We start from the raw sequence: 15,286 nt of genomic DNA on the forward strand, positions 1-15,286 counted from the left end.
CGCAGAGGATATCCACGCTCCAGATGGAGACTCAGCCAGAAGTTAAAGGGAAGAATGACATGGGGAGACCAAGTGTTGGTGAGCAAGGCCCGTAGCTTTATTTTCAACAGGGGTTTTTATACCCTAAGTTACACATAGAGGATAATAGGGGATGCAAAGTCAGCAGTTTTTGATCCTTATCAAAAACCAGGGTTTCTTTCCTGCAAATTTATCGTATACAAATGGTTTAGATGATTTACATCATCTTCTGGCCAGAAGGCCTATTAACATTTTATGACTCTTGATAAGGACTTATCAACAAAGACTTATTTTCTCTAAGAGTAATTATTTTAAGGTTTGGCGCCATCTTCCGAGGATAAAATTGCATTCCTATAGGGCGGATGTGTAATGGGTTTACAACAAAGGAAAGAATTTATTACCTTAAGGGTCTAAAGTTACTAACACCAAGGCCACTACTTATTTTTTCTACATACCAACTATTAATTAATACATATTCAAGGATACAGTTCAGGGGATGTGAAAACTTGGCAGCAAGCATTGGCTCATCGATGAAATCTTTTACTAGTTTTATTCTGACAGTTTCTAACTCTCTGAGAGGCTCTAAGCTATTTGAATATCTTAAGCCTCCCATGCCTCTAGAGGCTGGGAGACTGTAAACAATCGTATGTATAGCTGTAGGAGTCAGGGTAAACTTGTCAGGTGAGTTAGAGAGCCATCTGAGGGGTTTGGATTTAAACACTCCTAATTGCCCAGGAACTTTATTAATTGGAGCTGTAAGTTAACTCTTTGACAGAGAGAGCGAGATGGTGGTAGGGGACAGCCCCCAGTAAAGTCAGAGGTGAGAGCACAAAGCAATAAAGTAGGCAGACTCTGGTTTTTTGGGGGCAGATGCTCGAGAATATCCGGGGGGACTCCTGAGGCTCGATCCCACCTTTGCGTATGTCGAGCCTCCTTCCTCATGACCTTTGTCACGAGTGGAGTGCCTCACCGGCTCCCGGCATTCCCTTATATAGCCATCTGGCTCACTCCCTCACCTCCTTCCCTTCTTTGCTCAGATGTCTTCCCAGTGAGGTCTCCTTTGACCACCCAATTAATTTAAAACTATCAACACCCGCCTTCCATTTCTTGTACACCATTTCTCCTACTCCTGCTCTGTCTTTCTGACTTACTGGTTCTTTGTCTCTCTTCCCCAGTTAGAATGTAAGCTTCAAGGTGATGGGTTTCATTTTCCCTGTTTTGTTCACGGCTATACTCCCAGTATCTAGAGCAGTATTTGACACATGATAGTGCCTCAAGAAACATTTATTGAATGAATGAAGATAGCAAATGAAGAAAGTCTCTGAAGTAACTGAAATATTAAAAAGATGTCTTTGTCTTATTGATAGCTCAGGAATTGGTCAATGACTGGTTAGACACCAAACTTAAGCAAGAACTAGCAAGTGATGGGGACAATGATGCTGAAGACACTGTGTCCAGTATCCCTCCTGTGCCAGAAGCCAGTGGACATTTGAAATATGACAGGTTTGATGGTAAGAACTTACTTGATTGTTCTAAGCTTTAACATCAATGATGGTTCCAAGAAATCTTTTTAATTGTTCTGAATAATAAATAATATGTTATTTGACTTTTCTGTCTTTTGCTTAGTTTTGTAATTGGCTTTAAGTTTTCTTGATTCACTTTAAATTACTTATCTATAGGTCAGTAAATTCGTGGTGATTTTTAAAAATTAAAATATTATATTATTTGTAATTCTTCTTATGATTGGGCTTCCCTTGTAGCTCAGTTGGTAAAGAATCTGCCTGCAACGCAGGAGACCTGGGTTCAATTTCTGGGTTGGGAAGATCCCCTGGAGAAGGAAATGGCAGCCCACTCCAGTATTCTTGCCTGGAGAATCTCATGGACAGAGGAGCCTGGCGGGCTACAGTCCATGGCATTGCAAGATTCAGACACTACTTAGTGACTAAACCACCGTGATTATAACAGCAATTAATGCTGATTAAGAATGTCTCTTTCCATTGGATGACCGTTTACTCTGATGGCTGTTTCAATGTTTTACCATATTTAAACACTGACATACCATTTTGTATTTACAAAATGTTTCAAATATCTTTATAAGGGAGGTTATTACTTGTATACAGAGCCAGTGTCAGACAAGGTACATAGCTAACTTGTGAGGGTTCATCAGTTGTACTCCGAGTCTAAGATTTCTTCTCTAAGCATAAGGGTAGGCATAGTGATGGTGGTGGCTGCTCCCCTTGCATGACTCAGGCACCCCTGGTGAACTCATCTTGCAGCATTTCCCTTGTTTAGGACTCTACAGTCACAGAGGCATGAGCTCTTAAAGTTAAGGGACTCCTCAAGATCACTTAATCTGATTTACTCTCTTCACCCCCTCAGACAGAGGTTCTTCCAAAGTGTCCCTTATATGGGATAATATAATCTCTGCCTAAACACTTCCAGGATAGAGGGCCTGCACTCTGGGAAGAGCCCATTCAGCTGTTGTGAGGCTCTAATCTTCATAAATTCTTTCTTTTTTAGGAAAAATTAGGATTTTGTCCTCATCTTTTACCCGTTAGTGCAGCAGAAAATATTGATATCATTTTCTCTCTCTCTCAAGAATAGTCTTCTCTTTTTTTGTGGGAGTTGTAATCATATCTGAACCTCCATATAGGTCAGTGTTCCTAGGTTAAATAGCACCAGTACTTTCAGAAGTTCTTTATATCTCATTGTTTCAGATATACTGATTGTCACCTTTAGATATTTTTCTAGTTTAGTGATGTTGTTATTAGAGTGAAGCATTCCAGTACTTATTATTTATTCTGAAGTGTATCTGAAACATAATGAAACTGCTACTTTCTTTCATATGGTGCTAATAGATCTAATTATGTCTCTACTCAGATGTGTTATTACCTTCTAGTATTGTACTAGGCCTCACTCATTTTATGCTTATAGTGTTACTTTTTTGGGGGATCAAAGCATTGAACAAAAATATTACCTAGCCATTAAAAAAGAATGTTTATCAAAATTATTAACTAACATATGATTATCTCAATAGGTAAAGAAAAAATACTTGACAAAATCAATTCCTGATTAAAACTCAGCAATCTAGTAATAAAAGGTAAATTCTTCAACCTGACAAAAGGCATTTATACACATGACACATACAGAAAACAAATACCAAAATGATGAACATAAATCCTACCTTATCAGAAATTGCATTATATATAAATGGATTAAACATTCCAATCAAAAGATGTAGACTGACAGAATGAACTTATAATTATGACCTTACTATATGCTGTTTCAAGAGACACAATCTAGGGTCAAAGACACAAACAGGTTGAAAGTAAAAGGATGGAAAAAGATGTACTGTGCAAACAATAACCACAAAGGAGTGACAGCAGCTTACTAATCTCAGAAAAAATAAGCTCAAGATAAAAAATTGTTACTCAGGACAAGGAAGGGCATTCTATGGTAATAAAAGGGTCAATCCATCAAGAAAACATAACAAGGATGAACATATATATACCTAAAAAAAGAGCCCCAAAGTAAGTGAAGCACAAACTGACAAAATTAAAGGGAGAAATAGATCATTCAGAAATAACACTTGGCGACTTTAGTACCCCATTTTTAATAATGCATAGAATTAAACAGACCCATCAGCAAGAAAAATATTCAGTATCACTAGGCATTAGGAAAAAGCAAATTAAAATTACAGTCAGTAACCACTATGAAACTATTAAAATGGCTTAATTAAAAAACTGATCATACCAAGTCTTGGTAGGGATGTGGAGAAACTGGAGCACTCCTGCACTGCTGGTGAGAGTGAGAAATTGTATAACCACTTTGGAAAACAGTTTGACAATTTCTTAAAAAGTTAAGCATGTACTTATCATATGATCCAACCATTCAACTCCTAGGCATTTTCCCAAGAGAAAAGAAACCATATATTCGTACAAAGACTTGTACACAAATGTTAATAACAACTTTATTTGTAGTAGCCCAAATCTGAAAACAATCCAAATGTCTATTCCAGATGAGAAAAATGAATTAATTGTGGTATGTCCATACAGTGGAATACTACTCAGCAGTAAAAAGGGATACACTATTGATACAACAACATGAATGAACCTCAGAATAATTATACTGAGTTTAAAAAAGCATGGCCAAAAAGAATACATAGTATATAATTTAATTGATACCAAATTCTGGATAACATAAACTAATCTTTTGGCAGAAAGCAGGGCTGGGATTATCTTTGGGATATGGTGAAGAGCATGGGAAGAACTTAGAGGAAGAGATTGCACATCAGCATGAGGACCCTTTTGCAGCTGACAGACAAATTCATTATCTTGATTGTAATGATATTTACTGTATCTATATATGTCAAAACTTACTGTAGACTTTAAATATTTATAAGTTTATTGTATGTTAGTTATACCACACTAAAGCCTTTTTTACAAAGAGCACTGGAGTCGTCAAGGACGTTTAAATCCTTGTAATACAAATGTAAAAGTAGTATCTTTTAAATTTGGTAGCGAGGAAGTTAGTGACTTGGGTGAAGGCAGTTCCTCATGAGCGGAGGTTTTTTCCTCTTAGTTGAAGGTAGTTGCTGAGAGTTGTACTCATCCAATTGGCATTATCAGTTACTATTTATTGAACTCACAGCTTTGTATTTTTATTGTACCAGGATTATTTATATAAATATGGAAATTATACTAAAATTAAATTTAAAAAAATTCTTTTGATTTTCCCTTTTTTGTTGTTGTTCTGTTTCCCCCAGATTTATGTGGTTATTTGGAGGAAGAAGATGAAAGTACCACTGTTCAAAAATTCATAGACCATCTGCTCCATAAAGACGTGGTGGATTCTGGGATATTGGAAGATCTTGGAATGAATGAAAACCAAGACAAGAAGCGGCAGAAGGATCCTCGTCTTACCATGGAGATGAGACATAAGCAGGTGGGAGGGAAAAGCAAAATTAAAATGGATAACAGGAAGCAATCTTGGTGTAACACATTTAATAAGCTTAAATAAAGACTTAGGCTTTATTGTGAAAAAGGGTGCCATCTGTGGTTTGGTTAGAAAGAATAAAAATAAAATATAAGAACTTCAGAAGAAAAATAATGCTCATAAACTGAGGATAGGAAACAATTTAAGAAAACCAAAAAGAGGAATAATTGATTTTGACCAAGAGAGTGGTGAGCTAAGCTTTATTAGTTTGGATGTGGTACTTCCCATTATAAATATGTAGATTGGGTTTTGCTTGAATTTGGTTTTTGAATTGCAGTGTCAAGATATTAATATCACGAATATTCTGGTGAATGTTATAATGATAATTCTTTTCTAGACAGTGGAAAAATTTACTCATTTTGTGATTATAATTTGAAAGGGAGGACAGAGCTGAATTAAATCTAGTTCATCTGTTTTGAATTAGAAAGGCATATGGGAACTTTCTTTTCTCCAAAGGGAAGGAAAAAGATTCATCTCAACACTTTGTAGAGGAGCTTCAGGAAGTCAGAATGACCAAGTCTTTCCCATATGTCCAGAACCAAGACCAGACTAGAATTAATGTCTGTCTGTGTGTGTGCTGTCTTTTTGTAATACTGAATTTCTGATTACTTTAAACCATAAGTTATGCTGAAGCAGCACTAAGGATATTAGAAAAACTGGGGTAGAAATATGAGCCTGGTTGGGATTTATGAAGAAAGATGGGGAAATGGCTCATTAGCTAGAAGTCTTATCATAGCTGGAGAATAAGATAAGGGTAAAGTTAAGTGAAACAGGAAGGAAAGGACCACTCTCTAATTCATAGCTAGTTAAGCCTCTAAAGAATTAATGAATTTGAAATAAAAATGATTATGCTTATTCAGAAATGTCTGTGAGGTTCATGATTTTGATTTCCAAATATGATCCAGAATCACTGATAAATTTAAATAAAGGTAGAATTGAATAAAAGGTCATGATGTTTCTGAAGTCAGTAAATATACTGACTGTTCTAGCCTTTACAAAGTAACCTATCAAAAATACCCTTATCCTTTCTTAAATTATAATTAGCGTACAGACAGAGCCTAAATAAATAACAGTAATGTACACCTTGGAAGATCTTATGGATAGGAAATCATTACTAAACAAGAATCCAGAACTTAGCATACAACCCATTGGATTTCAACTTTTTCATGGTGCAGATAATTCCCAAATTGTCTGGGGTTGTCTTTCCTGACTTCATTTAAAACTTTGTATTGGCCATTACCCAGTAAACAAATGAACTTCCCCTCTTTTTCTGATAAACAGTGGGGTTCTGGGCCGGCATGTTTCAATGTAGTTGTATTCTGAACTTCAAAATGTGTTCTTAGGTTTTGCATATCCCTTTCTACTTGAAAGGCTGCATCTCAACCTTGATGTATTCTCTTGAAGGTAAAAGAAAATCGCTTAAGACGTGAGAAAGAACTGGAGCGCCAGAGAATTGAAAAGACCCTGAAAAAATCGGCGTTCTTAGAGGCTCAGTATCTGGTGCAAGAAGAGAAGAAAAGGAAGGCTCTAGAGGCCAAGAAAGAGGAGGAGGAGATTCAAAGGGAGATGGTAAAGCTGCGGAGGGAGATAATTGAGAGGCGACGCACAGTGGAAGAAGCATGGAAAATGTAAGCCAGCTGTGATAAGCAGCGTGAAGTTTTTTTGTTTAAGCAGTCATTTTGGAAGTACTCTATAAAGTTTTTTAAAATGTACCAACAATGCAATAACAAGACACAAAAGAGAAATCGCCCACTCTTCCATCATCTTAACAAGTTAGCTATTTTCATTTTTCCATGTTTCCTCCTGGTCTTGGTTCCTTTAGGTACTTAATTGCAACCATAAAATACATTTAATTTGTCTTTCTGCTTGTTGTAATTACCACATTGTCTGGAGTCCAAAGGTCTGTATTTTACTCCATTGAGTTCCTATACCATAGTTTATGTAATGACTTCCACTCCTCATACTGGTAAGCATTTCAGCTAATTTCAGATTTTTCACCAGTACGTAGTTCAGTGAGCATCCTTAAGCATAGAGTGTTTTCATTCTTTTGAATTATGTTCTTAGGTGTGTAATTACTGAGTTAAATGGTATAGACTTTTATGACTCTTGAAACATTGCCTAATTCATTTCCCAATGGGTTGTACTTATTTACATGATTGCTGGCAGTGGGCTGCACTCAGCATTGGGGGAGGTCATCACTTTCAATATTTTTACACTTCTAATGGGTATCTTGTTGGTTAGTTTGCATCTGTTTGTGTACCTGAATGTTTTTAAGGTTGAAAATGTTTCCTTATGCACATTTTCTAAATTTGCCTCATTCTGTTGTGAATTGCCTCAGTGTCCCATCTTCAGATAATCATACAGAGAGTCACCATGGCCTTACTGCCACTGATAAAGAAAAAAAATATCTGACAAAAGAGGGAAATCAAAATAGTCCTCACAGGATGTAGTACTGTTGTGGGTCTTTAGGCAGAGAATGAGCTTCATAAGTGAAATTACTAATGTATTTATTCTGAGAAACAGCACTGATGCATAAACTACAGAAGCCTAAGGACAACGTGCCCGAAGTGCCTGAATACTCAAAGCCAGGAACACCTATTAGATAATCTTTTCCACCCCCATCCGCCTATGCAGCTTTTCCCCCTGTGTTCCTGATTGCTCTCATCCCACCCAATTTAAATCAGCTCAGCAGTGGACGTGCGTTTCATTCTTTCAAGTGCCAGGCTCAGGCCTCCTCCAGATGCCCTTCCTTTTAGAAAGCAATCACCAGTGTTTTAGTGAGTTCTTGCTAAGGTCAGCCTTGCTCTTCAGATTGCTCTCAAGCCCTGACAAATCTGGGCTGACCTAAAATAAATTGTGAAAACAACATTTGATGGTAGCCAGAAGCTCTGCTCACAGTGGGCACTCCACAGACGTTCACTCACCAGACATTTCTCTTAAAAGTTAAAAGCTTATCCACAGATACAGTGAGACAGGGAACATGCAGTCCTTCTAGGTGAACAAACTGATTTAAATGTTCCAGAAAGCAATTTGGTGATAAACTATAAGAGCCATGAAAAATGTTATTATCACTTGACCTGGAAATTCCAGTCCTAGGAAAACTACCCTAAATAAATAATCAGAAATCCAAATATTTATACACAAAGATAGTGAAAATAACATTATAGATAGTGATAAATATTGGAGAAATTAATAAATACTAGTTGTACAATGAAACAGCACTGACGTGTTATCAGTGTTTTTTTCTGGGTAGAAATATGTAAGGCGAACGTGCTGACCACTACACTCTGGAAATGTTGCCTGGGTAGAAATATGGATATCCTTTATACCTCTCCAGGTTTTCACAGCGAGCAGATACTGCTTTCATAACAGATACATATTTTGATGTTATTTTTAAAAATTAGAGCCATGGTATTAATATTAGAACTGTATTTCTTTTAATGCCCACTGTGACCTACTGGTAACTATCTAATATAACACTGTTATGGCGTTAGTAAGTTCGGAAAATCAGTGAAATGTTATTGTTGGTAGGGCTTTTTAATTTATTTGTAAAATGGCCTACATCTGCTCCATTGAATAGTTTCAAAAGTGTCTTCTCTAAGAGGTTTATTAATTACAAGGGGAAAAATAGCAACTTTACACTGGAAAAGCTACCTTAACCAAGTGATGGTTCATATCCCTAGTAATAAGATGTAACTTTGTGTGCTCCCATAGGATATATGATAATTAATGAATAAATGTCTTTAGATTATTCTGGCATCCCTCTCTCAATTTGAGTTTCCACAACTGTAAAGTGAAATTCAGAGAGACTAGGTGACTCTCCAGAGTTTTCACAGCTGGCTGTGGCAGAGCCCATGAATCCTGATTCCTGGCAGATGCTATCTCTACTACATCACTGATAAAATGTATACCTTATACATATACACATACCTGTACAGTTTAATACACTCCAATAAGAAGGCAATGGTTAAGAGCTGTCTTGGATTGGTGAGGGTAAAGGGATGACCTGAATGAGAAAGAAAAGATAGGTGGGTGAGCAAGAGAAAACCAGAAATTTGAGCAAAAAAGTTACTAAGAGATTCTTGTTAACTTCCCTGAAGTCCTTTTCCTCTTTGTTATTATGTTCTATTTTTTCTCTTTTCAATTATTTTTAAATTAATATAATTATATTCTCTCCTTATTCAGTAACACCTGATTCTTTTATTATTTTTCTTCCTAGAAATCTTGTAAAAGCCTTATGATAAAAATCTCACTCCTTTCTTACCTGAGGGTCCTGTTTTATCTCCTCTTGTGAAAATAGAGAGAACTCATGTCTGTATCAGAGCATATCTAATGGTTGTTATCTCTCAAATTTTGATGAGTATTATTCAATGTTAAACTCAATGAATACACTTTACTAAAATTTCTATAAGGTTTTCTACTTTGCAGAATACAGTATAACAATGTTATTTCATTTAACTGTATTTTATAAAAGAAGAAACTAACTCAGAAAACTCACTCTGTAATTTTAGGCCCAGATCTAAAATTCTGTACCTTCTGATGGAAAATTCAGTGTTCATTCCACTGTGATAGATTCTAATCAAGTCTATTGTTCATACATGTAGTTTTTAATTGTTATTAATAGAGAGAAGAAGAAGCAAGAAAATGCTCCAAAAATTCCAGAGAAAGGCACGTTTCAAAGTGTTCATATTCTTCTTGATGAAGAAAAAATGGCAAAAGAAAGAAAGAAGAAGCTGAAAGAGTTATTAATACAAACTTTCAAGGAAAATCACCAGGTAGGAATTGTAACATCACTTTATTCAGCATTCTGCAGCATAAATGACAAAGGGCTCCATCAGAGATGTGACAGTGTAACACTGAGCCCAGCTGAGTCTTGTTACAAATACCAGAACTGCCCACACCATTTGCTCTGTGCTACCCAACTGACTTAGTACATAAGGGAGCATTTTGATCTCTTATTCAGGGGCTATTCTTACATACTCTTTGTGATCCTGAGAAATTGGGGTATGAATTTGGGATGTCTATTCTAAATTACCCTTTTTGGAGTAGTGTGTAAGTACTAATGTAGATCTCTGGCAGTTTGCAAGCATAGCTTCCACTTTGATAGTCTTAACTTTTATTCAGAAGAATTATTCAGAAAGTTACTTGCCTTTTGGTAGCTCAAATCCTAAACAGTAATATATCGGTGCTTCTACTTTTAATGGCATGTGTTTTATTTTGCTCTTCTATCACTTTCTTTAGTTCCACTTTTTGTAAAATTAACTGGCCAATTTTTTATTGACTACTGCGCATCCTCCCCAGGCTAGTTAGACAGAAATATTTTTCAATGAAGTAGGATCAAAGGCAATATAAATTTGGGGCTTACAATGTTTCAGGTAAAAAGAATTCTTTGGAACATTTTTAAATGAGGTCTGATGAGAAAAGACAAATACCGATGTTTTATGTCTCCAACAGCCACCCCATGGCCTTGGGCATTGATGAAATTCAGTGAAAGTTAATGGAATGAATGTACAAATGAATGGATTTAACAAGTGAAAAGAACGTCAGGAAGAGATTGTGGGAGCTTGATAAATGTTGTTGTTTAGTCCCTAAGTCATGTCCAACTCTCAGCGACCTTGTTGACTGTAGTCCTCCAGGCTCCTCTGTCCATGGGATTGCCCAAGCAAGAATACTGGATTGGGTTGCCATTTCCTTCTCCAGGGGATAGTCTCTATCTAGGGATTGAACCTGCATCTCCTGCTTAGCAGGCAGATTCTTTACTACTGAGCCACCTGGAAGCCCTGCTGCTGCTGCTAAGTTACTTCAGTCATGTCTGACTCTGTGCGACCCCACAGACGGCAGCCCACCAGGCTCTGCTGTCCCTGGGATTCTCCAGGCAAGAACACTGGAGTGGGTTGCCCCTAGGATAGACTAAAAAGGCCCCAGAAATCAATAGCAGGCATTTGGATATGACATGGATAACTAAGATATGAGAGGGAAAATAAAGTAGTCAAAGCAATTCTTTAAAAAAAAAAAAAGAGCTAGACATGTTTGATGGCAGCATTTTGGACTGTCAGGCAAGAAGTCATAACTATTCAAATGTGAAACAACAAGAGTTTGGCCAGAGTTTTGGCTTTAGGAATAGGCAAAGAAAAGCATAGTAGGAGGAGATATTAAGAGTTGGGATTAACATTTTGGGAAAGATTGGCAAAGACTGCTCAATGCTGTGTCCTCTATGAGACGAATGGAGTTAATGTGTCCTCCTGCAGTAACAGTTCAGATTTCTGAAAGCACATTGAAAAGGAACTAAGTGTAGAGCGGGCTCTCTTAAGAGGACATCAGGGCAAAGGGCCATGCTTTGCTCCAGCCAGTGAGGGATGGATAAGATGTGTGTTTCCCATAACATTATTTTTTAATTTCATCCAAGTCCAACTATGCAAGAAGTGATACAGTCATCCATTGGTATTCACAGGGGGATTGGTCCAGGATCCCAAGTATTTACCAAAATCTGTAGATGCTCTAATCCCTTATACAAAATAGTGTGGTATTAGCATATAACCTATTCACGTACTTCTGTGTGCTTTAAATCATCTCTGGATTACTTAGAACACCTATGTAAAAAATAAACAGAAACCTGAATTAAGTAGAGTCCAGGAGACCAGCAGGGGGAGCTTTCATGCCCTGTGACAATAGCAGAGCCCAAAGAAGATAAACTATTTCCTGGCAAGAACTGAGCCAATGAAAAGCCATGAACTCTGCTTACTATTGGGGTTTGATCCCTGGGTCAGAAAGATTCCCTGGAGAAGAGAATGGCTACCCATTCCAGTATTCTTGCTTGGGAAATCCCATGAACAGAGGAGCCTGGTGGGCTAGAGTCCGTGGGGTCGTACGGAGTCAGACACGGCTGAACGACTAGCACTTTCTGCTTACTACAGCCCTCCCAACATAATCTTCCCCTCTGTAAGAGTTCTTCTCCCCTTGCTATGAAAGAACTTGAACATGGCTCACCATGGGTACAGATTCCGACTTATAGTTCTCTACTGATTCCAAATAAACCCAGAGTTTGCTGGAGTAATACTTGGCAGTCTGTTTGTTCCACGTCAACACCTAATACAGTATAAATGCTATGTAAATAGTTTTAAATACAATGTAACTGCTATGCAAATAGTTTCCAGCATGGCAAATCAAGTTTTGCTTTTTGAAACTTTCTGGAATTTTTTTTCCCCCAATATTTCCTATCCACAGTTGGTTGAATCCACAGCTGTATTGCTTGGAGATACAGAGGGCTGACTGTATATGTTTCATAAAGAAGTGCTAGGTATGAATTCTAGATACATATAAAGAGTTTTACAAAATTAGTGGCCTACTGAAACAAATTACTCAACTTTAAAAGGGTCAGATGGTATATTTAAAAATGAGACAATAAATGATCTATACTTTGCTACAGACTCTGCTTGACTTGAACATATATTTTTGAATCTTTATTTTGAAATAATTTTAGACATGCAGAAAAATTGCAAAAAAATAGTACATGGAGTTCCTGAATACCCTTCACCCAGCTTTCCTCAATGTTAATGTCTTATGTAACCATAGTACAATTCTCAAAACTAGGAAATTAACATTGGTAAAAATGCCATTAAGTACAATTAGCAAGACTTATTAAAATGTCACCTATTTTTCCACTAGTGTCCTTTTTCCGCTTCAGGACTTTATTTGTAGTTTCATGCTGAAGTTGCTTGCTGTATCTCCTTAGTCTCTTCCTGTTTGTGGTCATTCTCCAGACTTCCCTTCTCTTTTATGACTGACATTTTTGAAGAGTACTGGTCAGGTATTTTGTAGAATGCCTCTCAATTTGAGGTTTTCCGAAGCTCTTCTTAGATTGAGATTATGCATTATTGGTGATAACACAATAAGAAATGATGCTGGTCCGCTCTCAGTATAATATCAGTTCAGTTCAGTCTCTCAGTCGTGTCCGACTCTTTGCAACCCCATGAACCGCAGCACGCCAGGCCTCCCTGTCCATCACCAACTCCCGGAGTTCACTCAGACTCACGTCTATTGAGTCGGTGATGCCATCCAACCATCTCATCCTCCGTCATCCCCTTCTCCTGCCCTCAATCTTTCCCAGCATCAGGGTCTTTTCAAATGAGTCAGCTCTTCGCATCAGGTGGCCAAAGTACTGGAGTTTCAGCTTCAGCATCAGTCCTTCCAAAGAAATCCCAGGGCTGATCTCCTTTAGGATGGACTGGCTGGATCTCCTTGCAGTCCAAGGGACTCTCAAGAGTCTTCTCCAACACCACAGTTCAAAAGCATCAATTCTTCAGAGCTCAGCTTTCTTTATAGTCCAACTCTCAGATCCATACATGACCACTGGAAAAACCATAGCCTTGACTAGACGGACCTTTGTAGGCAAAGTAATGTCTCTGCTTTTGAATATGCTGTCTAGGTTGGTCATAACTTTCCTTCCAAGAAGTAAGCGTCTTTTAATTTCATGGCTGCAGTCACCATCTGCAGTGATTTTGGAGCCCAGAAAAATAAAGTCAGCCACTGTTTCCACTGTTTCCCTATCTATTTGCCATGAAGTGATGGGACTGGATGCCGTGATCTTAGTTTTCTGAATGTTGAGCTTTAAGCCAACTTTTTCACTCTCCTCTTTCACTTTCATCAAGAGGCTCCTTAGTTCTTCTTCACTTTCTGCCATAAGGGTGGTGTCATCTGCATATCTGAGGTTATTGGTATTTCTCCTGGCAATCTTGATTCCAGCTTGTGTTTCTTCCAGTCGAGAGTTTCTCATGATGTACTCTGCATATAAGTTAAATAAGCAGGGTGACAATATACAGCCTTGACGTACTCCTTTTCCTATTTGGAACCAGTCTGTTGTTCCATGTCCAGTTCTAACTGTTGCTTCCTGACCTGCATACAGGTTTCTCAAGATACAGGTCAGGTGGCCTGGTATTCCCATCTCTTTCAGAATTTTCCACAGTTTCTTGTGATCCACACAGTCAAAGGCTTTGGCATAGTCAATAAAGCAGAAATAGATGTTTTTCTGGAACTCTCTTGGGGTACGTAATCTTTGTTTTTGTTTTTGGCTGTGCCATGTGGCTTGTGGGATCTTAGTTCTTCAATGTGGGATTGAACCCAGGCCCTCAGCAGTGAGAGCATGTAGTCCTAACTCCTGGACTGCCAGGGAACTCCACATAATGTTAATATATCTTATTTCTGTTGATATTAACCTCAGTCACTTAAGATTGTGTCTGCTGGGTTTCTCCACTGTAAAGTCACTATTTTTTCCTTTGTAATTCATATCTTAGAGGAAATATTGTGAAAATATGCAAGTATTCTGTTTATCCTTAAACTCACTTACTGATTTTAGCATTTATTATAACTTCCCTGTAACAATAATTTATGTGGTAGTTGTCTAAGGATGATTTTGTATTTCCCTCATCTTTTCTCCATTTATTCATTTAGATTCTTCTAGAAGGAAGAACTGTCCCTTCTTCCCCATTTATTTATTTACTCAATTTTTCAGTTACCTATTTATATTAGTATGGACTTGAGGATATTTACTTGATCCTTTGGATTATATTCTAATATTATTGTTTACTTTGTTTTTCAAATTGTTTTAATCTTGGCCATTGGGAACTCTTTCTGGTTGTTTCCTTTGCCCTTTCAAAATCCTTTCTTTCTGGTACCATAGGATATTCCAAGCTCATGTTATACTTTCCCTGCCCTAACTCTGGAACCAACCACTTCTACTTGGAACTCTACTTCCATTTGTTGGAGAATATTTAGAAACCAAGATATGGTTACTAGCTGTGCTCACTGCTACTGGGATATCATGTTTTCTGGGCCCTCTTGGCAGACAGATCTGGGAAATCAATGTACATATACTAACCTACACATACACGCACATTATATTTTTTTCTGTGTCTGTCTGTGTGTATGCACGTTAAAATCCACTAGTTCATACTGAAACATCCAGTTCTGCTACAACAACACAGAGGACACGCTCTTCTTCCCTTCCTTATTTGTAACTTTTTCTTTATCTGTCTATCTGTATATTAAAATAATTGTAATAACTTCAACCCTAATCCAGCATCATAGGTTTTAGTGTAGCCTTTCCCCTTGCTTGTTTATACCTGGAACTTAGTATCTAAAATATATTTATTTAGCCCTTGTTGTTGTCATTCAGTTACTGAGTTGTGTCCAACTCTTTAAAACCCCTGGACTGCAGCATGCCAGGTTTTCCTGTCCTTCACTATCTCTCGGAATTTATTCAAACTCATGTCCATTG

General features: G+C 37.5%; 1 protein-coding gene across 3 annotated transcripts in view; it reads left to right on the plus strand.

The window, feature by feature from the left end:
- CCDC191 (coiled-coil domain containing 191) overlaps positions 1–15,286 on the plus strand; it is a 98,857-nt gene that overhangs the window by 12,681 nt on the left and 70,890 nt on the right. For all 3 annotated transcript variants that reach the window (XM_086405500.1, XM_086405510.1, XM_086405519.1), the window contains exons 4-7: positions 1,386–1,529; positions 4,784–4,962; positions 6,418–6,641; positions 9,638–9,788. In XM_086405500.1, coding sequence (XP_086261626.1) covers positions 1,386–1,529; positions 4,784–4,962; positions 6,418–6,641; positions 9,638–9,788 — 698 coding nt within the window. The remainder of the gene's footprint in view (positions 1–1,385; positions 1,530–4,783; positions 4,963–6,417; positions 6,642–9,637; positions 9,789–15,286) is intronic.

Source organism: Bos grunniens, chromosome 1, assembly GCF_055505025.1.
Source record: "Bos grunniens cultivar Pamir isolate PY7600 chromosome 1, Bosgru_T2T1.0, whole genome shotgun sequence".
Taxonomy (NCBI): Eukaryota; Metazoa; Chordata; class Mammalia; order Artiodactyla; family Bovidae; genus Bos; species Bos grunniens.